General features: G+C 47.8%; 3 protein-coding genes across 4 annotated transcripts; 2 read left to right on the plus strand and 1 right to left on the minus strand.

Annotated features, from left to right (window-relative positions):
- Positions 1-8230: 8230 nt before the first annotated feature.
- MED11 (mediator complex subunit 11) lies at positions 8231-10099 on the plus strand. The gene is made up of 3 exons (XM_080923474.1): positions 8231-8354; positions 8500-8630; positions 9550-10099. Exons 1-3 carry the CDS (start codon positions 8270-8272, stop codon positions 9685-9687), a joined length of 354 nt encoding a protein of 117 aa, XP_080779600.1. The 5' UTR covers positions 8231-8269; the 3' UTR covers positions 9688-10099.
- A 603-nt stretch (positions 10100-10702) lies between these two features.
- CXCL16 (C-X-C motif chemokine ligand 16) lies at positions 10703-15117 on the minus strand. Of its 2 annotated transcripts, XR_013975220.1 has the most exons (6): positions 14814-15117; positions 14478-14616; positions 14183-14265; positions 11628-12032; positions 11271-11453; positions 10703-11013 (listed from the first exon to the last, which is right to left on the minus strand). XR_013975220.1 is itself a non-coding variant. In XM_080924426.1 (5 exons), the coding sequence occupies exons 1-5, from the start codon at positions 14881-14883 to the stop codon at positions 11344-11346; spliced, it is 807 nt and encodes a 268-aa protein (XP_080780552.1). In that variant the 5' UTR covers positions 14884-15117; the 3' UTR covers positions 10703-11343. The 2 variants fall into 2 exon arrangements, 1 of the variants encoding a protein (XP_080780552.1); XM_080924426.1 differs by having other exon boundaries at positions 10703-11453.
- Positions 15118-15988: 871 nt separating this feature from the next.
- On the plus strand, positions 15989-21383 carry ZMYND15 (zinc finger MYND-type containing 15; the record flags this gene model as incomplete). The annotated part of the gene is made up of 13 exons (XM_080922324.1): positions 15989-16553; positions 17226-17460; positions 17550-17705; positions 17884-18044; positions 18797-18949; positions 19260-19340; positions 19496-19612; positions 19702-19790; positions 19880-19978; positions 20126-20279; positions 20384-20442; positions 20626-20786; positions 21212-21383. 13 exons carry the CDS (start codon positions 15989-15991, stop codon positions 21381-21383), a joined length of 2202 nt encoding a protein of 733 aa, XP_080778450.1.
- Between the last annotated feature and the right edge of the window lie 2888 nt (positions 21384-24271).

Genomic DNA, 24271 nt, shown 5'->3' on the forward strand with positions numbered 1-24271 from the left:
TTGGAGGCCAGAAGGTGATGGATTCCTTAGAATAGGGGACACCATTATGTGTGAGCCACTATGTGGTTGCTGGGAGTCAAACCTGGGTCCTCTGGAAGATCAGCCAGTATTCTTAACTGCTGAGCCATCTTTCCAGCCCCTTGGTTTGTTTTTCTGAGACAAGTAGATGAGGCTGGGCTCGAACTCCTCTTCTTCTGCCTTCTAAATGCTTGGCTGTCTTTTAAATTTTGCTATTTTCATTTTTTTTCTTCTTTTTCTAAAGATTGATTTATTTTTATATATGCAAGTGCAGTCATGTTGGGAGCCGGGTGCCTGGTCTTTTTCTACCACGCAGTCCACTCTGCCCGCCCTGGCTGCTTTTGGTCTGGGTGGTCCACGACCGCCCCAGTGTGCCGTTTTCACTAACTTTCCCTTGTTGGGTTGTTGCCTTGTACACACACATCCCAACTCCATGGCAGGCTTTGTGCATCCTGTCACTACACCCTCTTTTGAACTCGATTAAGTCACCACATCAAAGAACACACCAAAATACTCTGATCCAAGTGGTATGATATCATTTGCCCACCTAGATAAGTCAGATCATCCCGTATAATTCTGTCCCTTATAAAATATTCATAACAACCTGTATCCATCTAGAGATGCGCTGAGAAGAACATCTACATCTGCCTCCATAATGCTTGAATCTCCCTTTCCTTCTTCTCTCCCGCCTTACCAAAACTTTGTCCCTGCCCCACTCTCTACTGTCATGAATTTCCTTGACATCAACCTACACTCTCACTGTCCTCAGACACACCAGAAGAGATTGGATCCCGTTACAGATTGCTAGTAATTGAACTCAGAACTTTTGGAAGAGCAGTCAGTGGTCTTAACCACTGAGCCATCTCCCCAACCCCTAAATTTTACTTTTTATTCAAAGTAATAAATACAGATCTTTTAAGGAGGTAGATAAGAACTGAAGATGTAATTTAGGGACAGAATGCCTGCCTCACACATACAGTACCCTAGGTTTATCCACAGACCCATATACATGCAAGAGTCATATGGTGCTATAATATTTTTTTCTGTGTCTGGTGCTGATTTAAGTTTGGATTTGGTTTGGTTTTGATGTTGGATTTTTGTTTGCTTGTTTGGTTGGTTTTTGTTTGTTTGTTTTGCTTGATTTTTTTTTTTTTTTTGAGATAGTATCTCATTACATAGCCCTGGCTGTCCTGGATCTCACTACATTGACTAAACTAGCCTCTAACTCACATAAATCTGCCTGCTTCTGCCTCCTCCTGAGTGCTGCTAGGATTAAAGGTATGTGTACCACCATGCCTAGCAGCTGTAAAAGTCTTAAACAAAAACAACAACAACCAAAAATAAGTAAATAAGGCCCATGATTTTTTTCTCCTCAGAGAAGCCTCTTTCCACCTCCTTCAAATGTTTCTGAATTCATTTACTGTCCCCTCAATCCCCACTCCTATCTCAGAACACACTAATTTTGCTCCTTCTTGACTTCTGCCTCCAGCATTACCTAGCAGATGCCTGGCTCTGATGCCAGGACACAGTGCTGTCTTCTACAAAGCTTATGCTCAGACTATGCTGGAACTGCAAAATCCAGGTACAAAATAAAAATTGCAAAAAAGAAAAAAAAAATGAAGAAAAGAAAGGAAGAGGAATGGGAGGAGCAAGACTTTTTTAAATTCCATAATGGCTTAAGTAAGTTTATGGTTTTGTAGGGCACATTTGAAGATAAATTTATAGATGCAGGCCACGGATGGGACAAACCTGCCAGAGGTGAAGGTTGAGCCTGTCTTTGTGTCTTCTGATCATCACACGATGCTATTCACCCTGCCCCCAGCCCATTCCCTTGAGGATTGTATCAGTTGGGGTCAGATCAATGTCGAGTATTAAATTATGCCTCTGCTAAGGTTTATAGTGGATCTATGGTACTTTGTGATCACCTTGCTTCCCATGCTTAATGGTTATTTGAAATATGCTTGTTCTCCAGTTTATCACAAACTTACCCTACACTCCTCTCTTCCAAGAGTCTACATTTCAGTTCCTTCTAAACAAAAGACATCCATCCCTTTCGTGCCCTTGAAGATATATTTCGGGGTCTTCCTATTGTACTGGGGTTGCCAGTCACCTCTGATGAATAACATGCGCCTCTTCACTGGGGAAATCTGACAGTTTACACAGACCAAAGTGTCTTTATTCCGTCTTCCTCCTAATTGAGAGTTCAGCTTTATGAACCCCCAGATGCCTCGGAGATCTATACCTGAGATGACGAAATAGCTGTCCCCTTAGGAAAGGTCTGCATTTTCCAGAGGTAGGGAAGAGCCTATGGCTAAGTTCCTTCATGAAATATGAGTCACTTCCCAGCCAGACCCTCACATAGTTCCCTGTCCTCTCCATTTCCTCTTCCTCTTTCCCTACAGCTCTAGCCCAGAGCAGGGGAAACTCAGGTCTCAGGGTGTATGCACAGTGCCCCCAGCAGGGTTTCTCACACTTTATTGTGCACACAAGTCACCTGGGGATCTTTAAACACAGCCTATGATTCAGTTGGTCTGGGGTCAGTGCTAAGGCTATGTCTCTCATGAGTCTAGGGAAGGCTGACATCCAGGACTACAGACTTACCCAGCCAGGCAAGGCCTTAAAGGACAACCACAGCACAAGCCTTGGCCCTCGTGCGACCTGGGGAGTACACAGAACTAACTGCCTGCACCTAACTGTTCCAGGAGAAAATACATTTAAATGTTCACTGAGAAAAATGGAGTCTTTGCATTTTAGCCTTCACCCCAACGCAGCTGGGGTGTGGAATTCTGGATTCCCAACAGGTTCTCCCTCAAATGTAGGTTATTCTTGCTGGGGGGAATGGAGAGATGGTGGTTGTTTTTCTGAAGCTTTTGTTGAGTGTTTCTTTGTGTCTTTTTCTTTTCTTCTTTCTTTCCTCTCTCTGTTTCTCCCTTCCTTCCTTTCTTCCTTCCTTTCTTCTTTTCTTCCTTCCTTCCTTTCTTTCTCTCTTTCTTTACTTTTAAGAGGCCCCGCACCATTCTAATTGCCCAGTCTTTGCCTACAGTTTCCTTTTTCTGGAAGCTTCCCTAAATGCCTTTTGGTTGAGCCTGCTGCTCTAATTCATGAGTCTGGTTTCCTCCTCAGCTACATGGCGCCTTTAATGGGCTCCTTCATCCCAGACATACAAGGTACAAATTCCTTCTCCTCATTTTCTGTGATCTCATCTAGAATCTAAGCCTCTTGGGCTGTTTCTCAATGGCCTTTTCTTGGCTACATTTATTCTGTCTGTCTGTCTGTCTGTCTGTCTGTCTGTCTCTCTTTCTCTGTGTGTGTGTGTGTGTTTTGTGGGGTTTTTGTGTGTGTGTGTGTGTGTGTGTGTGTGGTGTTGGCTTTTGTTTTGCTTCTTTTTGAGACCAAGGTCTCACTATGTATCTCTGGCTGGCCTGCAATAGGCTAGTGTTCAATTTCACAAGTGTTGGGATTAGCAGCATGGGCCAGCACACTCACTCTTACACACCATCTCTTTTTCTTTTCTTTACCTGCAGGAAGACTTCCTTTCTCTTTCATCTCATGATGGACTTCTCTTCTCTCATGATTTGGTTTTCCAAAGGCATTTTTTCTGGATTCAGCCCTGTTTGTTTGTTTGTAAGAAGAGACAGGGAGCATAAGTAACGTACCAAGACCCTATCTCAGAAAATAAATGAAATAGAATAAACGGGGGCATTCTTGCTATGTTGTCCAGGCTGCCCACAAACTCCTGGGCTCCAGTGATCTTCCTACCCCATTCAGTCTTCCAAGTCAGCTCTGACCACAGGAATATGCCACAGTCTCAACTACTCAATCATACATTTAAAAAACATCTCTAAGACCTATGGGATTTGTTTTTTTCTCTGTGTTTCTTGCTTTCATTCCAGAAAGTTCTTCAAACATCTAGAAATGCTGTTTTGTCTGGTCATATTCAAGAGTGAAGTGGCAGCTGGGTATGGTAGTGTAATCCCAGGACTCAAAAGGCCCAGGCAAAAAGAACTCACTGACTGTTCCATGTACACAACTGGAACCACCAATCAATTTCAACATGGTCTGGTCTGCCTAAGGACTTTGTTATTAATTAGATGATTTCTCTGGGTAATCAAGTTCCCCAAGGAACGTCCTAGAGTCTAGAACCTGGAGACAATGAACCTGGCTTTCAGTTGTAGACATCACAACCCAGTACATAAGCATTTACTTAATTTGTTTACAGTGTCCTTCCATGCTCCTGCCTCTACCAAGTTCCAGGGACTTAGGCATATGCTAAAAAGCCCTATTTCCTATTCCTCTTTGTTGGTTTTGTTGTTGTTGTTGTTTGGTTGGCTGGTTGGTTTGGTTTTTTTGTTTCTTGAGATAATTTCACTGTACAGTCCTGGCTGGCCTTGGAACTGACTATGTAGACCAGGCTGGCTTTGAACTCCTAAGTGCTGGAATTAAAGGTGAAAGACCAGGATAAATCCTGACCCCCTAACAGGTAAAGTAGAAGACCCCTAGCAGTAGATTAGAGCCAAAAATGTAGCATAGCCAGTTCAGTGACTGTTTCAGGAACTGATTGACCATAAAACCATTAAAGTTAAAAGGTTTTAACCTTATAAACAATCTTGAGGAACCGGGTGTTTCCCTTACGTTTCTTCACTGGTATTTTTGGCATTTTCCAATGACGTACTCCCTCCCCCCCCTTGGTTGTGGTAATTTCTTTTAAAAACCCCTTCTCCCAGCCACTGGGGTCAGACTCCTCTATCCCTGCGTGGGATATGAGTCTCAACCCCGGTGCATCAGTTCATCAATAAACCTCCTGTAATTGCAGCAAGGATGGCCTTTCGTGAGTTCTTGGGGGATCGTGTCATCCTGAGACTTGAGTGAGGGTCTCCCCTCTGCGGGGGCTTTTCAAAAGCATAGACTATTGCTGCCCTTTTCATTTACTTTACTTGCAAGAAGGGTTCCCAAATGTCTCTTCCAAGGTCTTAAAGGCTTCTTTGTGGGAAATGGAAAACAGGATTTTCACCATGGTGGCCACCTTGGTTGAGGGAGCAAAAAAATCACAGAGAGCCAGTCATGTGGTGCATGCCTTTTATTCTAGCACATTGGATGTTGACTCAGTTAAATGATCTCTCTGAATTGGCTATGCCTATGCCCCTAGCACCTAGGTAGAGGTAAGAGGATCAGAAGTTCAAGTCTCATACTGAATGTGGAGACCACCATTTTGGCTAGACTGACTGGCCAGCAAGGCTGTGAAACTACTGTGTTCCCTGAGGCACTGGGACTGCAGAGGAAAGCCATTGAACCTGTCTTCTCCATGGGTGCTGGTCATCCAAACTCACATGCCCACTGGCTTGCCTAGCAAGCGCTTTACCAACTGAGCCATCTCCTCAGTCTTCCTTATGTCCCTCAAGACAAGGTCTCAACTCAGGCTGGCTTTGAGTGTGCTGTGAAGTCTGACTCACTGTGAGTCCCTGTCTGTCTCAGAACTTCACATGTCAAACAGGCTGGCCTCAAACTCACAGAGCACCTGCTTCTGCCTCCAGAGCATTAGGATCAAAGACGTGCACCACCACAACCAAAAATGTTTTTATTCTTGATGGAAGTCTTAAGAGTACTCTTTTAAAAAAAAGAATGAATGAAAAAGAAAAAGGTAAATCTGGTCATGACACACTTTCTTCAAAGGTCCCAAAGTCCCTTCAGAATTTTTTTCATTTAAAAAAAAAAAAACTTTAATTCTTTGAGCCAGGCAGTGGTGATACACATCTTTTGATTCTAGCACTTGAGAGGCAGAGGCAGATCTGCAGAGTGAATTCCAGGACAGACAGGGCTACACAGAGGAACCCTGCCCCCCCCCATAATTTTTTTAAAAGATTTATTTATTTATTATATATAAGTACACTGTAGCTGTCCTCAGACACACCAGAAGAGGGCATCAGATCTTATTACAGATGGTTGTGAGCCACCATGTGGTTGCTGGGATTTGAACTCAGGACCTCTGGAAGAGCCATCAGTGCTCTTAACCGCTGAGCCATTTCTCCAGCTTCCAAAATTTTTAAAATTTATTTTATGTACACATGAGTACATTGTAGCTGTCTTCAGTCATCAGAAGAGGAACATTGGATCCCATCACAGATGATTGTGAGCCACCATGTAGTTGCTTGGAATTGAACTCAGGACCTCTGTAAGAGCAGTCAGTGCTCTTAACCACTGAGCCATCTCTCCAGCCTCCTCCTACCCCCCAAATTTTCTTAATTAATTCTTTGAGAATGTTGTTCAATGCATCTTGAACATATTCACACCTACGACTTCTTAATCCACACTTTGTGTGTGTATCTATGTCACATGTGTGCAGACACATCTGATTTCCTGCAGCTGGGGATATAAGCAATTGTGAACCATCTGATGTGATGCTAGGAACTGAATTCAGGTCTTCTGCAAGAGCAGGAAGTGCTCTCAACAGCTCAAGTCATTTCTCTAGCATCCCAGAATAAATTTTGATTATTTAGCCTCTGATCTCCCTATTCCAGTTTCATGGCATCCTTAAGCACCAATAACATTCCACTCCCCCTCCACTTAAACAGGACTCCTTTTTGGACCTCAACTGTGCCAGGCCCCTTCACAGCCCCATCTCTTAGAGGATGCTGTTTTCCTTTTACACTACAACTTCTCATCCATCTCAACAGCTCTTTAGAATTCAGTTCAAGAACCAATTGCTCAAGAATCCTTTTCCTGGGGCTGAAGGGAAACCTTAATGGTTAAAAGCACTGGCTGTTCTTTCAGAGGACTCTGTTCGATTCCCAGCACCCACACAGTGAGTTCTAGACAATCCAATGTCCTCCCCAACCTCCATGAGCAATACATGCACATCATTCACACACATACAGACGAAATACCCCTACTTACCAAATAAAATAAAAAAATCTTGGTGGGCTGTGGTAGTGCCTCTAATCCCAGTACTGAGGAGGCAGAGAAAGGCAGATCTTAGTGAGTTCAAAGACAGCCTGGCCTACAGAGCAAGTTCCAGGACAACCAGAGATGCAAAGAGAAACCCTGTCTTGAAAAAACAAAAATATAAATCTATAAAAAAATAAAATAAAAAAGCTAGCAAACACCATTGAGTGAAAGAACATCTCATTTATCTTTCTATCCATAGAGCCTGGCACACCTAATTGATAATCATATCTAGGACCTGAGAATTAGCTGGGCTCAGGATCAGGAAGAAGCCTTAGGAAGAATGGCTTAACACAAGTCATACTTCCCTTGGGAGAGGATGGCCATCAAATAGCCCATGACTACCCAGTATGGAGGAACATACTTGAACTCCTACATCTTCACCTGGCCCAGGGCCAATGCTTAATAATAAATTCTTATAAATTCAATAAGTCCACCAGACTGTCAATTAAATCACACGGGTCTGAGTGGCTTCAGACCCCAAGGATGTTTCAGTGGTGGCTCAGACATTTAATCCCAGAATTAGGGAGGCAGAGGCAGTAATAATTTGGGGGGAAGAGGGTAGGTAGAAGACTAGTGTTCAAGTCATGTCTGGCCATCCTTCCTTAATTAGCCAATTAAAAATGGGAAGTCAAAAAAAAGAAGTTTATTCAATGCGGTCACATTGGAAAGAGTGACAAAGAGATCCGGCAAACCCCCTCAAGTCAGTCTTCAGGGTGCTGACGCAATATCAAAGTTTAAACAGAGCAAGATTGTGAATATCTAAGTAGCGCCCCCCACGGTCAAGGTGTGTGGTTACATCCACCATTGACTTTATTATCTGGTCTGACAATTTGTTAGAACTGTGTAAAATCTCTTTCTGGAAGACAAGTCCCCCCTCTGGCGGGTACGCTTTCCTTCTCTTAGCATGATATTCCTAGGAAAATTCTCATTTCTTTGGCAGCCATTGTTTCAATAGTCTAATAGTCAAGACTGAAGAGATACAAGCATCTCTTTAGAGTATCTTCATTTTTGACAGACCTATTACACCAGAGGATCTCTGTGAGTTCCAGGCCAACTTGGTCTATACTGAAGACCCTGTCAGAAAACAAAAGTTAATAACTGCTTCTTTCAACCTCTGACCTGGCCTAGCATTAAAGCCCTGACAGTCAGACTAGACCAGGTAGACGCGGAAGAGTGAGGCCGCGCTAAGCATTCTGGGAATTGTAGTGTTCGCTACAGTGACCTCTGCGCAGGCGCACACTAACAGGCATTTCCGGGCCTTGGCGCCACACCTCGCAAAAGACACCCTGCGAGGCTTTCCACCGGAACGATGGCTACCTACAGCCTGGCGAACGAGCGGCTGCGCGCCCTGGAGGACATCGAGCGCGAAATCGGCGCCATCCTCCAGAACGCAGGTTCGGAAACCGAGGAGCGGACGGCAGGGGGAGAAGACCAGCCCCGGACCCTGCGCACGGTTGGGGCGGGACACTGAATGCTAGCCTTAGGGCGGGGCTAAGTCTCCAGCCCGGGTCTAATACCGCCCTCTCCCCGCCCTGGCAGGAACGGCGATCCTGGAACTGTCCAAGGAAAAAACGAACGAGCGGCTCCTCGACCGGCAGGCGGCAGCCTTCACCGCTTCTGTGCAGCACGTGGAGGCAGAGCTGTCCGCTCAGATCCGCTACCTCACCCAGGTGGGTGTGTTTAGAAGGTGCTGGGCGGGATCCCAGCTATGCGCCACCGCCCTAGCCTTAGGGATTCCTTGAGCTTTAGCCCTGTGAGACTGGCTCTTATGCGACAGGCACTTTCTTTTATTTCAGGGCTGGTTTAGTCCTCTAAAAGCGAAGTATTAAAACTGTCTAGGATGTATTAAACAGTACCCTAGCCAGACCAAGTGGCACAGGCCTGTATCTCAGCTACTCAAGAGGCTGAGGCTGGAGGATCACAAGTTCAGCAATTCAGACCCAGTAGGTAAAAAAAGAGGACTTGGGAGTGCGGGGAGGGCGGGCTAGAGATTAGGCTCAGTGGTTAAGAGCACTGACTGCTTGGTGGCTCACAACCATCTGTAATGGAATCTGATGCCCTCTTCTGGTGTGTCTGAAGACAGCTACAGTGTACTTACATATAATAAATAAATAAATCTTAAAAAAAAAAAAAAAAAAAGAGGCTTGAAGCTCTGTGTTAGAGCACTTGCCTACCATAAAGACCTCCCACCCCCATACTGAACAAAAAAATGAAACTGAAGCTACTGAACTTGGTTCTCAGAAACTTGTCCTGATGTCCTGTGTGAGGCCACATATGCTTGGGGACTAAGAAAAGGTACAGCAGCACTAAGTGGCTTTCAGAGTCCATACACTAGTTAGCACTGTTTACTAACATTTGCAATGTGCTGGGCACTCTGCAGTGTCTTATGCTAAGACTCTAAGAAGTACTCACTGCGGTCCCTGTTTCACAGATGAAGTTCTACGCCTTTTGCCTTAGAACACTGAGTTATCAGACAGCTAATGTAGATCAGACTTGGGAGAGATATGAGACCAGAGAGAAACCTAACACTGCCTGGTTGTGAGTGGTCAAGAGAGGCAGTGCTCCATTGATTGTCTGACTGTCTTGCAGGTGGCCACAGGGCAGCCGCATGAGGGCTCCAGCTACTCTTCCAGGAAGGACTGTCAAATGGCTCTAAAGCGAGTTGATTATGCCCGCCTCAAGATTGGTGATGTGGCAAGAACCTGTGAACAGATGCTGGAGAATTAAGTCAGGATGATGCCGAGTGTGACCTGCACCTCGGGACAGAACCCAGAGACCGGTAGGATGGGGAGCAGAGTAATGTACGGGCCCTACTGGTTAGGGCAGATAAGGACCACGAAGCAGAAAGTAGAACCGGAGAGTCCGAAGCCCAAGTGTACACAAAGATCTCTTCTGGATGCTCCAGCAAGACGGCCCTGTTTTCCACTATGCAAGCTCAGACAGGAGTCAGAAGTCAACTGCCAACCCACTTCCTCGTGCGCACCCTGCCCTGGGGTTTCAGAAGACTTAACCCAGTAAAGATAAATGTATTCTTATAAACACAGCGTGGTGGCTCACACCTGTAGCCCCAGTACTTGGGAAGTAGAGGTGAGAGGATTGCTGTAGTTTGACACCAAGCTGGGCTAAGTACACAGAGAGACCCTCCTTCAAAAGGAGAAGTTATGTTCCTCATTGGAAGAAATAAAACAGGAACTGTTTCAAAAATAAATAATATTTTTTATAAAACTCAGACTGTCTCTCTCCGTCTGTCTGTCTGTCTCCCTCTCTGGAGTGTATATGAGGGATCCAAGAGAGTGAGGACTTGAGTCCAGTCCTTACAGCATCGGTGGAGCGGCTGTGAGAGGGGAAGTGAGGAAACCCAGGCCTTCAGTGTGGGATTGTGGGACTGGAGAACAGCTGATGGAGTGGAAGGGAGACTTGTGGTCAGGGGACACCATCAGCATTCTGCAGGGACAAAGACCCAGCATCTGCAGAAGTCAGCAATTCTAAAGCCACTTCACCTACGTTTATTTTATGTGTATGAACAATAATTTTGTCATTGTATATGTGTGCACTATGTACATACCTGGTGTGTAGAGGTCAGAGGAAGGGGTCAGATCCCCAGGAACTGGAGTTGTGGATGGTTGTGAGCCACCATGTGAGTCCTCTAGAGTCTAGGACAATTACTCTAACCCGCTGAGTTATCTCTCCAGCCTTCAGCCAATAATTCTAAAAGCGATCTTTAGTATTACAGTGAAGAACATAGAATTTGTCCAGTTTATTGTGACACAGTGTAAAAAGCAGACAGGTTTTAAAATTGATCTGGTAGCGGGAGGGTTGAATTTGAACCTTACATATGCTAGGCAGGCACTTGGCCTCGGGGCTACACTTTTGGATCACATAGTGGAGAGTATGACATTTTATTAGAGGCAGGGGAAGGCTGAGGGCAGAGGGGCTATTCATATATTATTACTTGTAAAGAGTATTTGCCAAGGGCAGTCCTATAATTCCAACACTTCAGAGGCAGGCAGATCTTTCTGAGTTCTAGGATTGTCAGGGCTGAATAGTGAAACCCTGTCTCAAAAAAAAAAAAAAAAGTGTTAAGTGAGTGTGTAATCTCAGCACTAAGGAAAGTGGAAGCAGGATACATAATCATATAGGGAATTTTAGGTGGCTTGAACTAAATAAGGTCCTGGTTAAACAAAACAAAAGCCTGAAAACTCATACCTTATTTATGAAAGCAAATGAAGGCAGGTGTGGTAGGTAGCATTATGTCTATAATCCCAGAATCTAGCAGGTTAGAGGCAAAGGATGAGGAGTTCAAAGCTGACCTGATTATATACAGTACTTCGATTCAAAACAGCATCAGAAAGAATGAGCGCAGGTTCAGTTCATTGGTGGAGCCTAGAATGCCACCCTGTCTGTCGCCTCTTCCGCATCACCTCTCTTGAGCTTCCATTCTTGCTGCAGGCCCTGGGGTCTTGGCTCAACCGGTGTATAGCAGAGCTGCAAACCTGGAAAGGGTAAAGACATTGGTAGATGATTCCTGAGGTGAAGGATTGAGGCAGGACATGGGCTAAACTGGGGAGTCAATTCTTAATGAATTAACATTAAGACCTAGTCCACTCTGGCTGACTTCCCTCCCAGGAAGGCTGTCCGTGGAGGTGAGGTTTAAGAATCCCGGTTACCTGCAGGGTTCTGCTGTGGCCTCCTGTTGCACAGAACGTAGACCATGGCTGCCACGAGGAGGAAGACAATGGCCAGCAGGGACAGCACCGGTACCAAGGCTGGTGTGCCAGCTCCAGCTATTGATTCTTTTCGATGTTTGTCATCTTGCTGTTTCTCATTTGCCTCAGCCTCGGGCCTAGCTTCCAGACCATAGCCTGAAGGGAGAATGGCCGTTTCCCGGCTGTGGGTGAGCGCTTTGTTCAAGGACAGTGTTCCAGATGGGAGAGTGGACTGCTGGGTACTTTGGATCTGTGCAGAGGTGCTTGTGTCTGGAGGTGTCCCCTCTGTGGCCTCAGGGAGCTGGGTACTGGCCTGAGGCAAATGTTTTTGGTGTCGGAAACCCTTTTCATGACTGATTCCACACTCTGGAGAGAAAACAAAAGATCAGCTACTAGAATGGTCATAGAAGTATCCTCCTCATATATCTGCATGGCTATCACATACACATATGCACACACGCACACACACACACACACACACACACACACACGCACACACCCCCACCACCCCTCCACCCCCAAGAAAAGCAGATTACAGTAGAACAAATTCAGTCAAAGTTTTATGGGACCCAGGAACCTTCAGAGTAAAGTACAGGGAGAGTTATATTGGGCTTAGACTGGATTAGGGATAAAGGACAGTTGTATAGGAGTGTGACTGGACAGTGATTAGTATAGTAATTAGTGTAGTGATGAGCAAGGGAAGGTGTTGGGATGTAGCATGGATTAAACCTCCAGTCCCCCAACCCCACCCCCAGGGTAAAGCAGGAAGGGGATCAGTGAGGCTTTGTTAGATTCTTCTTGGCCTCATTGGCCCAGACTGCTATAGCATGAAAGTTTTTGTTACACCCTCTCCCCACCCTCCACCCCCTTTCAGGTGATGTCATAGAATTCCTTTATAGCCAGCTGTCTCAGAGAATGGTGGAGGAAATTTCTGACCCCAGCAGAGGGAAGGGCATGAGCAGCATGCAGGGGACAGTGGAACAGCTGTGTAGACAGCTCAGAAGCAGAGTTCTTGCCTAGCATGTATGAGGTGAGGCCTTGGATTCATTCTCCAAAAAGTATTGTCCAAAAAGAGTAGGGTAGCTGAAGGCCAGGGGAGGAAGACAGTGGTAGAGGGACAGACAGGGACAAGGAAGTTCACAAACCACCAGATACAGTCACGAGGGCCAGCGGGTATGCTATACTGCATGGGACTCTAGATGTACTTTACCCCTCGTCTACAGCCTACTGGGACTCTCTGCGGAGTAAAAGGCCCGGGGTATCTGAGAGGGTTGAAGAAAACAATGTAGTCTCTGTAGTTGGAAAGGCAGTGGGTCTCCACTGCTACCAGGCACACTGCCAAGACTGCCTGCCTCTGCCTCGTGAGTGCTGGGATTGACAGCGTGGTAACTAACGGCGTGGTATTACCACATCCTGCACGTGTTCTTTCTTTCAGAGGAAAAATACAGTCTGCACATGAAGGAGTTACAGCTGAAGGCAAGCTAGCTGATAAGTAATTTGTTTGAAAACTGGCTTATGTATTCTTAAGAAATATTTATTCATTTAATTAATTAAGTTTTTATTTGTTTGTTTGTTTGTTTGTTTGTTTTTTTACCTTGAAAGAAAAAAAAAAGAAGAACAATAAAATATTGAACTCAGAGCCAGATGGAGGTAGTGCTCAACTTTAATCTCAGCATTTGGGAGGCAGAGACATTCAGATCTTTGTGAGTTCAAGGCCAGCTTGGTCTGCAGAGTTCTAGGACAGCCAAGACTTAAACAGAGAAACCCTGTCTGGGGCTGGGGAGGACACCCCAAAAAACCCAAAAACTGTAAATCAAATATTATAGAATCTAGGTGAGAGGCATAGTAGTTGTCTACTATAGAATTTTTTCAACTTTTTGTTCGGCTTTTGAGACAGGGTCTTCGTACATAGACCTAGCTATCCTGAAACTTGCTTTGTAGACCAGGCTGGCCTCAAATTCACTGAGATCCACCTGCCTCTGCCTCACAGAATGTTGAGGTTAAAGGTGTGTGGATGAATTCTTTCAACTTCAGCATGTTTATTTTCATCATTAAGTATTAGAACATGAAAATAGTGCCTTCGGGTGACTTCAGTTAAACCACAGCAGTGAAAGCCAAGCCTGTTGCAGACTCATATAATCCCTGCTACTAGAGAGGATGAAACAAGAGGAGACCATCCTGGTCAACTTAGCCAGATTCTGTCTAAAAATGTTTAAAAGGCAGGAAGATAGCTCAGGGGCAGAGTACTTATTCAGCTTGACCAATCTCAAGTATAGTTTATATTATAATAGTGACTTTAAGAAAACATTAAGTAATAGCATATGTAGTAGAACAACATGGCCAAAACCAGGAAGATGACAGTAAGTGATATTGGGAAAACACGGACTTAAGTGACAGTACTTCATCGAAAATTACAAGATTCTAAGTAGGAAAGTGCTGTGAAGCAGAGGCAGAGGAGATTGTAAGATGCCAGCCTGAACCCTGATGCCCCACAGGAGGACAGAAAAGGCTCTCACCTTTGTGCTCAAAGCAGTTTATTAGTTCTCGGACCCACTGATCTTGGCTTCCCCCACACACACTCCTGATTGGCAACTGGAACCTGCAAGAGGAGCAATCTCAGTCTCCTGGCCACTCCTTCCCTCCCTTACCTTTCCTCATTCCAAAGGTGTGAAGTCACAGGTGAGCCTCACTCTGGCTGGAAATCCCCAGATAAATGAAAGTAGAAAGGAGCTATGCTTCCCGACTTGGACCCGGTGTCCAGATTGATGGTCCTACAATTCTGCCCTCCCCGGGGAGGGAAAGGAAAAGTACCTGATAAAGAATGGGCAGCGATGGAATGTTTTCAGATGTTTTCGGATATGATTCAAAGTATTGGGCGGTATCGGGGTGCTAGAAGAAAATGTATGATCGCAGGAACAACTTCCAGTGACACTTCCCTGGTTGCCATCGCCTAAATGGAAAAGGGATCAGCCTGGGTTCTCAGACTGAGGAATCTGCCCTTGTCCCAGTCTATTCCCAGACAAGACTTTCCCTAGTCACCGCTGCAGCCCTTGACAGCTCTGGGCTGAGTTCTTAATCCCTCGGACAGACGCAGTGCACCTCCCGCAGTTTCCATGGGGGGGGGGGGGTCCCCGCCTCCTGACTAACCTGGCAGGGTCAGCAGCGACAACAAGGAAAGGAAGAGCGCTAGGGGTAAGGGTCCAAAGCCCCGCCTCATCTCCGGCCTCTGCAGAGCTTGTTGGGTCACCTAGCTGACATCCAGCCGATTCTCTGTTGCTTTCGCTTCTTCACCCTGGCTGATGTTTTTGCGGGGGCGATGATCCGTGCCACGCTCAGGAGGGGAGGGGGCGCGAGGTGGTGGCGCCTTCTGTCCCCCCCTCCCCTGGCGCGCGCTGTCCCGAACCGACGGGTCCGATCAGTACCGGGGAGCCCGCGCTGCGCCCAGCTCCCAGTCGGGGGACACACACACCCCTGTCCTCGAAGGCGGAGCTCCTGACAGGACTCCAGACGCCAGCGGTAGGGTCAGCCAAGACAATCTAACAAAACCGAAAGAAAACTTGGGCTGTAGAGTCAGAGGAATCCGAGTGAGCAAGCAGGGTCCCGGAAGAATGACTCGGTTGGGTTCGGGGATTTCAGCCTTCTTGAGCGGACATCTGTCTGTCTGCTGGTTTGTAATGTGGATGACCCTCTAGATCTCTGGCTCCAAGATGCTTTCACTTCCCTGGACCGCTGACTTTCAGTAGGATCCAGTCACATGGCCAAGGTGAAACAGTCAAGCAAGTACCCAAGCCTGTAGGAGTGCCCACGTCCTGGCTGGATACTGCCAGACGCTCTAAGCGTGCCACTAAAGTCATGAGCCATGGGCACGGGCAGCTCTGACGTCACCACGATTCTCCCGCACGAGGTATTTACCTTCGAAAAGTGGTGGCGGCTGTAGGTACCGGAGGAGAGGAGCGGCCGGAAAAGGGGTGGGTTTACTGGGGCTCACCCCAAACCCATCCAGACCCAAGAGATGCCTCAGAACTTACGTTCACGTCTATTTCCCACAGACCAACAGACCCCCACATCTCCCTTTCTCAGCAAGCCTTTCTTTATAGGAGTCGCCTTACCTCATGTCTTCCCTTAGTTCAAATCTCACTTTGGGATTTGAATCATTGAGTTTTGTGCCCCAGGTACAGTTTCATCCCTGAGTATTTTACCTCAAACCCACACCCTTCTCCCTTTTGTGACCCAGCCCAAAGCCTCGCCACTACCATGATCCTCATGGTTATCACATATCCCTTTCTGCTCAGTCTGGGTCCAGGCCCTGTGAATCTAAAGACATGGAGTTTGTGTCTGGATACCGAGATGAGTTCCTCGATTTCGCTGCTCTTCTCTTTGGCTGGTTCCGAAAGTTTGTGGCAGAGAGGGGGAACATGGGAACCAGGCTTGAGGGCCGATGGCGTCAACTGGAGTCTCAGATAAGGAGACTGCCTCAGGACCCTGCCCTTTGGGTGCTACATGTCTTACCAAACCGCAGTGTGGGTATCAGCCTGGGGCAAGGTGCAGAGCAAGGTCCTGGGCCAGGCCTAGGGGCTTCCCGGCTCCTGGGAGATGAGCCTCCACTTCACCTGAGGGACCTGAGTCCGTATGTCAGTTTTGTCAGCCTAGAGGATGGGGAGGAAGGGGAGGAGGAGGAGGAGCACGGAGAGGAGAGACCAGGCACAGAGAAGGTAGAACCACAGGAGAGTGAGGAGCCAGCCCCTCCAAGCAAGGAATTCCCCCAAGAAGCAAAGTCCGCTCCCAAGTCAGAGGTGACCCAGAGGGAAACAAGCTGTGAGGAAGGCTGCCGAGAGGAGCGTGCAGAGGATGAGAGGGCGCCTGCAAAGAGGAGAGGACGGAAGAGTGGTAAGAGCCCAGGATGGCCCTGCCCTGTTCCCTGTCCAGACACCTTTCTAAAGTCCTTCCCGGTCACTCAAAACCCAAAGAGGAGTCCTGAACTGGTAACCTTCATGCAAATTTGGTGCCAGAGGTTGTTTTCGTCCGTCCCAGCGTGGTTTTGTTTTGTAATTTGAATCAATACCTAAGCGCTGTGAGGAATGAAAGTCCAGAAACCTTGCATCTTAAGGAAAATATCCGGGTTCTAAGGTAGGAGAGATAGCTTAGAGGTTAAGAGCACTAACTCTTCCAGAGGATCCAGGTTCAATTCCCAGACCCCCATATGGGGCTAACTACCGTCTGTAACTCCATTTCCAAGGGAATCCAACACCTTCTTCTGGCCTCGGCAGACACTACATGCATCTGGCGTGCACACATACAGGTGGAGAAAGTACCCATGCAAATAATATAAAAATAAGTATAATGAAAGAAAAGGCCAGCTTTTTACAAGGTTTCTGTTTTTTCTTGCATTCTGGCCCTGCATAGCAGCTGCCAACATTCGAAGGGAACGCCTCTTTCCTCTTGTCCCTTCTACTCATTCAAGGTCACTTGCCTGCCCTTTCAAGGCAGCTAAATCTTGCTGTGTTTGATGATGACTGTCTGGCCCCGGCTCTCTCCCCCAAGTTCTCTGTCTTTCCGCAGAGGCTGGCCCCCTGCACCTCTCCTGCCTTTTGCTGGTGACAGATGAACATGGCACCGTCCTGGGCATTGATCTGCTAATGGAAGGAGCCCAGGGGAGTGTAGGCCAGAGCCCAGGGACTGAGAATCTGGCTCCTCGGGCCTATGCTCTCCTTTGTCATAGCATGGCCTGCCCTATGGGCTCTGGGGACCCCCGCAAGCCCCGACAGCTTACCGTCGGAGACGCCCATCTGCATCGGTACAAAAATCTAGTATCAGAGGGTAGGAAGGTGTGGGGTCCAAACTCCTGACCCCTTTTAGCCTGATGCCACCTTCATCCCCACACAGAGAACTAGAGAGCCTGCTGCCAAGGTTGGGTGTGAAGTTAGCAAAAACCCCAATGCGAACATGGGGCCCTCGGCCAGGCTTTACTTTTGCCTCCCTTCGGGCTCGAACTTGCCACGTCTGTCACAAGCACAGCTTTGAAGTGAAGTTGACGCCCTGGTGAGCACCCACAAGACTTCAGCAGTTGGCCAAACCAAGTAGAAAAGGAAGCCAGACCAGTGAGGGTCCCAAGCGGATGGGGGCTGGGAGGGTAAGAAAGTAGAAAAAGACAAGTTATGTGCTGCAATACAAGGACGGTGACAGCTAATACCAGGTGCCTATGCCCCGTGTCACCCAGCCCCCAGTGCAGTGCTGTCTTGTACTGTGGAGAGGATTGTCTCCAGGCTGATTGGCAGCGATGCCCAGATGATGTGAGCCACCGATTTTGGTGCCCAAGGCTTGCAGCTTTTATGGAGCGGGCAGGAGAACTGGCAAGTTTGCCTTTCACCTATACCGCAGGTACCAGAAGAAGGTCAAAGTGGCAGGGAGGGGGACCCTGGGACCAGCCTTTGAGACAGGATCAAGGGCTTGAAGGATACGTGCTTAAAGTTTACATCCTTAGGAATAAGAGTTGGGTGCTGTGTATTTGAGATTATGGATTAGAGATAATACCTGAAGAAGAATAGATAACAGGGTCCCTGGGAGAGATTAGGGGATTCCAGAGCATTGATTCAAGTGCTTGCTGCCCACCTCTACCACTATCCAGTCACATGACCTCAAATATGTCACTTAAGCCAGGCATGGTAGCACATTCATAGCACTTGTAAGGCAGGAAGATCATGAGTTCCAGACCACCCTGTGCTACATTGAGACCATGTCTCGAAAACAAGACAAAACAATAGCTGGGACATGGCTGTAATGCCAACACTTCGAAGGTGGGGGACAGGAGGACTGGGTATCCACAGCCATCCTCTGCTACACAGTGAGTTTAAAGCCAGCCTGTGATAGAATGGCACCCTGTCTCAACACAAAAGTTCTTCTTCAAACCCAAGTCTCCTCATCTGCAAAGGAGAAATACTAGCAACTACAAAGATCACATTTAAGTATTTCAAGAGGAATGGAAGCTCTCTGTACCTGAAGCATGGTAGGCACCCAGAGATGAAAATCCCCTCCCTAGGTATACCTAGGCCCCTAGTCAGGGTCCTCGGGGTTAGCAGGTGGCAGGTAAAGTCTGGGGGAATACGCATAAAGCCCCTCTCCTCTTTCTGCAGAGGTCACCAGTGAAACCTTTAACAAGGAAGCTTTCCTGGCCTCTCGAGGCCTCACTCGTGGCTATTGGACCCAGCTCAGCATGCTGATTCCAGGGCCTGGTGCACCCAGGAACCCTTGGGGCACCACACCATCCCTCAGCTGCCTTCTCAATGGTAGGTGAGGCCTTTTGCCAGGAATAGACTCTTAAGCCTAGAGGGAAGGTTGGGGGACTCAGGGAGTAGACCAAGTCCCATGTAACCACTTCCTACACACACCAACCCTGGACGGATACAACCAGAACTACCTCTAGCCTTTCCAGACCACAGAGGCGTCATTTCTGCCTGATCGATCCAGTAACCCCGTCCCTAGACTAGCTCCAGTCCTACTACAGCTTCTGGCCTTCTCCCAGGGCACACGGCTCTTATGGGAGGAGCAGGGAGATGAGGCAAGTAGAGGCTTACAGGCTTTTCCTCGTCCTCTCAGATGACCCTTACCAGCTTCTGCAGGGAGACGGGTCTGCCTTGATGCCTCCAGTGCCCCTAGACCCACCTAGGAGCCTCTTTGGTGAGCCTGAGGGGTCCTGAAAGAACTGGGAGCTAGGACAGAGATCCTGGAGGGGATGGCAGACAAAAACCTGGTAATGTGAGCAAACTGAGTGCTTATTAGAGGATGGGGGTCCAGGCCTGGGACGCGGTGGCCTATCAAGACACTCTCCCCAGGTTCATGGCAGGATTACTACACGTGGCGGGGCCTTAGCCTGGACTCCCCCATGGCTGTGCTTCTCACCTATCCACTGACTGTGTACTATGTCATCACCCACCTGGTGCCCCAGTCCTGTAAGGAGTGTAGACAGGACTGGAGGGTGTGGGGTTGCGGGTATGGCTGTAAGGGAGCACATAGTTCTAATGTGTTCTTTTCTCACCAGTCCCTGAACTCAACATCCGGAACAAGCAGTCCCTGAAGATCCACGTGGTGGAGGCTGGCAAGGAATTCGATCTCGTCATGGTGTTTTGGGTAAGTCTCCAGCGGGGAGAGCGTGCACTGAAAAGATGGATGTGTACCTTTGGATGGGACCCAAAGCTGACCTTCTCTCTGTCTCTAAGGAGCTCTTGGTCCTTCTCCCCCATGTGGCCCTGGAGCTACAGTTTGTGGGTGACAGTCTGCCACCTGAGAGTGACCAGCAACATTTTACTATGCAAAGGGTAAGAGCGAGAGAAAGAGAGGCCTGCTACTCAGCTCTGCCTCTGGTAGCCTCCCGGTGGGACCCTCTTGTTCCCTTCCACCATCCTCTGTTTTTCCTGGTGCTTCCATTATCCTGTGGCTTCCCCATACCACTCCTGGCCCCACAGGATGGCCCTGAGGTGTCTGTGCGTCCTGGTTCTGGAGTATCAGCACGACTCAGCTCTGGGACTAAGGAGAAGGGAGGTCGAAGGGATCTGCAAATCAGGGTGTCTACCAGGCCCTATCATCTGCTCCAGGGACCCAAACCTGATCTGGTTATTGGTAACAGCCTGGGGCTCACGGATGGGGATCTGGGAAAGGGTTTGTTTGTTTTTGGTTTTGTTTGTTTGTTGTTTAAGGAGGCCAGCGTTATCCTCTCTCTGCAGGATTTAACTCTGGCTTTGGTCTCAAGGACACATGGATGAGCTCTCTACCTCGGTTACAGGTGGATAATCTCACCTCCCAACTCCTTTCCTTCTGTAAAGGCTCCTTCTACCACCCCTAAACTACTCCATAGACTTGGGGAGTACCTCTTCAGCATCCTGGTCCCTTCTGGGAGGTGGGGTTTGGGATGGACCTGAGGAAAGGGGTCACCCGGGGAGTGTCTGAGGGCACACCCAAACCTCAGTCTCTCCGAGTGCCAGCTTTCTTCACTGAGAGCAGTGAGTACGGCTGTGTGGTGGATGATCAGACCATGGCGGTGGCCACAGGAGGGGGCACCAGCTCGCCACAGCCCAACCCTTTCCGCTCCCCGTTCCGCCTTCGCGCAGCTGACAACTGTATGCCCTGGTAAGGGCCCAAGGCTGCCTATTGCTCTCCTGACTGGCGATTTATACACTCTGCATCCCAAAAGGTCTCTGTATTCCTAGGACCCTCTTCACCCCAGCCTTAAAAATCTCTATCTCTGTCTTTCACTACTTTTCCACTCCCTTGCTTGTCTGACAACCTCCAACACAATCTTTTAGATACAGCTCACATCTCTCAACTCCTCGCCCTACTCCTGAAAAGACTGTTGCTCCTTTATTTTATCTTTTTCTGGGGCTCGAACTCAGGCACCAGGCTCAGCAGCGGGTGCTTTTATCCGCTGAGAAGCCCCTAACCACCAACCACCACCACCTTGGATCTTGCACTGAGCAGCGTCGTCGCAGGCTAGGAGGCCTGGCCCTGGCCCTGACCACGCCCTCACCCCACTTCCCATCCCCTCCCTCCGGCAGGTACTGCAACGCCTTCATCTTTCATTTGGTCTACAAGCCTCCCCAAGGCGGCACGGTCCGCTCGGCTCCTGGCCCTGCACCTCGACCCCCAACTCCGGCTGCTCCTCCCGTCCCGGCTCGAAGGCGCCGAGGAGAAAAGAAAGCTGCACGCGGGCCCCGCCGGCGTAGATGAAAGCAGAGTTGGCAGCGGTCCATCCCCAAGCACGCTTCCTAAAGGGAAACATTCTAAGGCCGGGGGAGGACTGATTGACAGGACACGAAAGGTTAAATAAAATTCCCTGTTTGAAACCTCTGAGTTATTGACCCTTTGAGTTCACCCTCATGATTGATTGGGTCGTTATCCCGGGAAGGATGATAAGGATTTAGGAGTGACTTCTTCTGGCCCCTTTCACTCTGCTACCTGGGGTAGCAGCGAGTAGGGTGTACAGCCTTCCCTGGTAAGCCCAAAATCTGCTCCCGTTTATATGTTGATAAGTCATATTTCTAGGCTGATAACATCGAGTCTCCCGCCAAGACAGTGAGAGACCAAAGTGGCTTCTCTTGCCGGGACTGGGAAGTAGATGGCCTCCTTGGGACCTGATCCACACTTGGTTTGGAGTCAATTAAGAGAGCCTCAGGGGGGCAAACTCTACCCTCTTTCATTCTTCTCAATCTTACCCGACCAGAACCTAGACCTCTCTGCCAACATCTCTTCGTTGACCTCTCTTTTCTTAGGTTGGAAGTGAGGTTTGCTAGACAGAAATAGCAAAGCAGTTCTAACTGCTCGGGGACCCGAGGTTGACGGGGTGAGCTATATTACAACGGGATCAGGCAAACCAAGCCTGGCTTTACAAGATTTCTCCATAGTCAATCAAGAGCACTGGCAACTGTCCTTTGTGTCAATGTAACAGCATGTCCAGAAGCCAGCAAGATGGCTCAGCAGCTAAGGGCACCTGCTGCAACTCCTAATAAAACCTGAGTTCAATCCTCAAGGCCCACATGGAAGAAAAGCAGTTCCTGAAAGCTGTCTTCCACCGGTGCAGGCACATGCATGCATATATCTCCGTGTCAAGGCTGAAAGAACTTCCCAAAGCCAGGTGTGGTGGCTTACTCCTGCAGTGCCAACACTCAAAAGGCTGAGACAGGAGGATTCCCTTTAGAACTAGGACAATCTGTGCTACAGTCTTTTTAAAAAGGTGCCAGGAGTTGGCATTCTCTTTCCATCATGTGGGTCCTAGGAAAGGAACTGAGGTGTCAGGCTTGCGGCAAGCACCTTTAGCTGAGGAGCCATCTTACGAACTCCAATAATTTCTTAACATAATGTCCTGTTCACATTAAAATTCCTTTGTTATTGCAAATATACCTTTAAGGTTGGTTGGTTCTGATCAAGAAATAATGAGTGCTGGGTATGATGGCAGATACCTGTTACCCAACATCTGGAAACCTGAGGCAGGAGGATCTCCACAAATTCTAGCCTGAAGCAGGTAGTAAGACCTCACTAAAAGAATGACAGGGATGGGCGGGGGACCTGGAGAGATGGCTCAGGGACTAAGAGAATTTGTTCTTTTTGCAAGAGGACCCAGGTTTCATTCTCAGCACCCACATGATGGCTCACAACCATCTGTAACTCTAGTTCCAGGGGATTTGATGTCTTCTTCCTCCCTGGACACAGACAAGTGTTCACAGACATGTATGCAGGGAGAGCATGTGCATAGATAAAAAATGAATACGTTCCTTAAAAGGAGAGGACTGGAACAGGCCACCTTTGGTCTCTCTCATTCTCGTAGCACTCAATGACAGCCTGAGTCAGTCTGTCCCCTGGAATGCTCCTCATTCCGGCTGATTACTTCCTCAGGGTGTTTTTTGTCCTTTATTCCTGTATTTAATTTCCATAAACAGGTCATTAGATCTAGCCGACTGACACAGCACGTTTTCACATCGTTCTTGCCAAGTTCTACCAACTAAGCTCGTGACGTCTAGCTTCTCCTCCCCTCGAGCCAGACACCGCTAAATAACAAGCATTCTGTCATTATGGAATTTCCCATTTTCTTGCTCAATTACTATTTCACTTCCTTTGAGAGGGAGACTTGAGTCTCCTGCCTGAGTCATACTTGATAGCTAGACAGATACATCCCCCAAGCCCTGAAATACCTTTTATTTCCCCTTGTTATTCCTAGTCTAGTTACACACTGACCAAGGGTGGGTGCTACTTCTGTCTCTAAGGGTCTGCCGGGGCACAGGGCTGGGAATTTGTTATACTGTTTATCTAACTCCTCCCACACACCCACGGTTTCCACTCTCCTCCTACCATAGCTTCTTGTTTCAGACTCTGTAGCCAGAAAGAAGCCTCGTTTCCCGGTAGATGGAAGAGAAACAAAGTTTTAGTGGTCCATCCCTAGCCAAAAATAACCTCCAAACTCCCAGCCAAAAAACAAAGAAAGAAAGCAGGGAAAGCTATGTTATCTGTAAGCCATGAGATTGCTAAAGATTTCTTTCTTTCTTTTTTTTTTTTCATTTTGTTCTGATGACCTGTTCACTTTTCTCCCATGAACAGACGCAGTCCTTTTGTAATAAAAATGTTTCATAGCTAGATAGTGGTGACACACACCATAATCGAAGCTCTAGGAAGGCAGAGGTAGGCGGATCTCTTGAGTTTGAGGCTAGCTCACCTGGTTTACAGCGTGAGTTCCAGAACAGCCAGGAACTACACACAGGAAACCCTGGCTCCAAAACCAAGTTTCATAAACAAACTGCTCCTTTATGGGTTCACTTCCCCCTGAGCATGGTTTTATGTCTATTATGGCATAAAGGAGAAGACTGAAGCCAGAGAAGGGCAGGTTGGAAGTCAAATCCTGAGAAAGAAGAAGAAGAAAGAAGGAAGGAGGGGATGGAGGAAGAAAGCAAGGGAAAGAATAAACAAAACTAAACCAGGAAATGAATTTCTCACCATGTATACATTATGTGAATTTCAAGTTAGAGTGTCCATAAACCTATGTTGGAACAGAGCCATAAACATCACTTTGCGTGTTATATGACTCTTTAGGACAAACCTTGACTACCCTACCAGTGCTGTGATTTGGA

Source organism: Micromys minutus, assembly GCF_963924665.1.
Source record: "Micromys minutus genome assembly, chromosome: 10".
Taxonomy (NCBI): Eukaryota; Metazoa; Chordata; class Mammalia; order Rodentia; family Muridae; genus Micromys; species Micromys minutus.

Coding starts and splice junctions, on each gene's coding strand:
- CXCL16 (XM_080924426.1), bottom strand. CDS start 14,883: ATGAGGCGGGGCTTTGGACCCTTACCCCTAGCGCTCTTCCTTTCCTTG. Junction 14,617..14,813: donor GTCGCTGCTGACCCTGCCAG/GTTAGTCAGGAG, acceptor TTTTCCATTTAG/GCGATGGCAACCAGGGAAGT. Junction 11,454..11,627: donor GCCACAGCAGAACCCTGCAG/GTAACCGGGATT, acceptor TACCCTTTCCAG/GTTTGCAGCTCTGCTATACA.
- MED11 (XM_080923474.1), top strand. CDS start 8,270: ATGGCTACCTACAGCCTGGCGAACGAGCGGCTGCGCGCCCTGGAGGAC. Junction 8,355..8,499: donor CGCCATCCTCCAGAACGCAG/GTTCGGAAACCG, acceptor CCGCCCTGGCAG/GAACGGCGATCCTGGAACTG. Junction 8,631..9,549: donor AGATCCGCTACCTCACCCAG/GTGGGTGTGTTT, acceptor ACTGTCTTGCAG/GTGGCCACAGGGCAGCCGCA.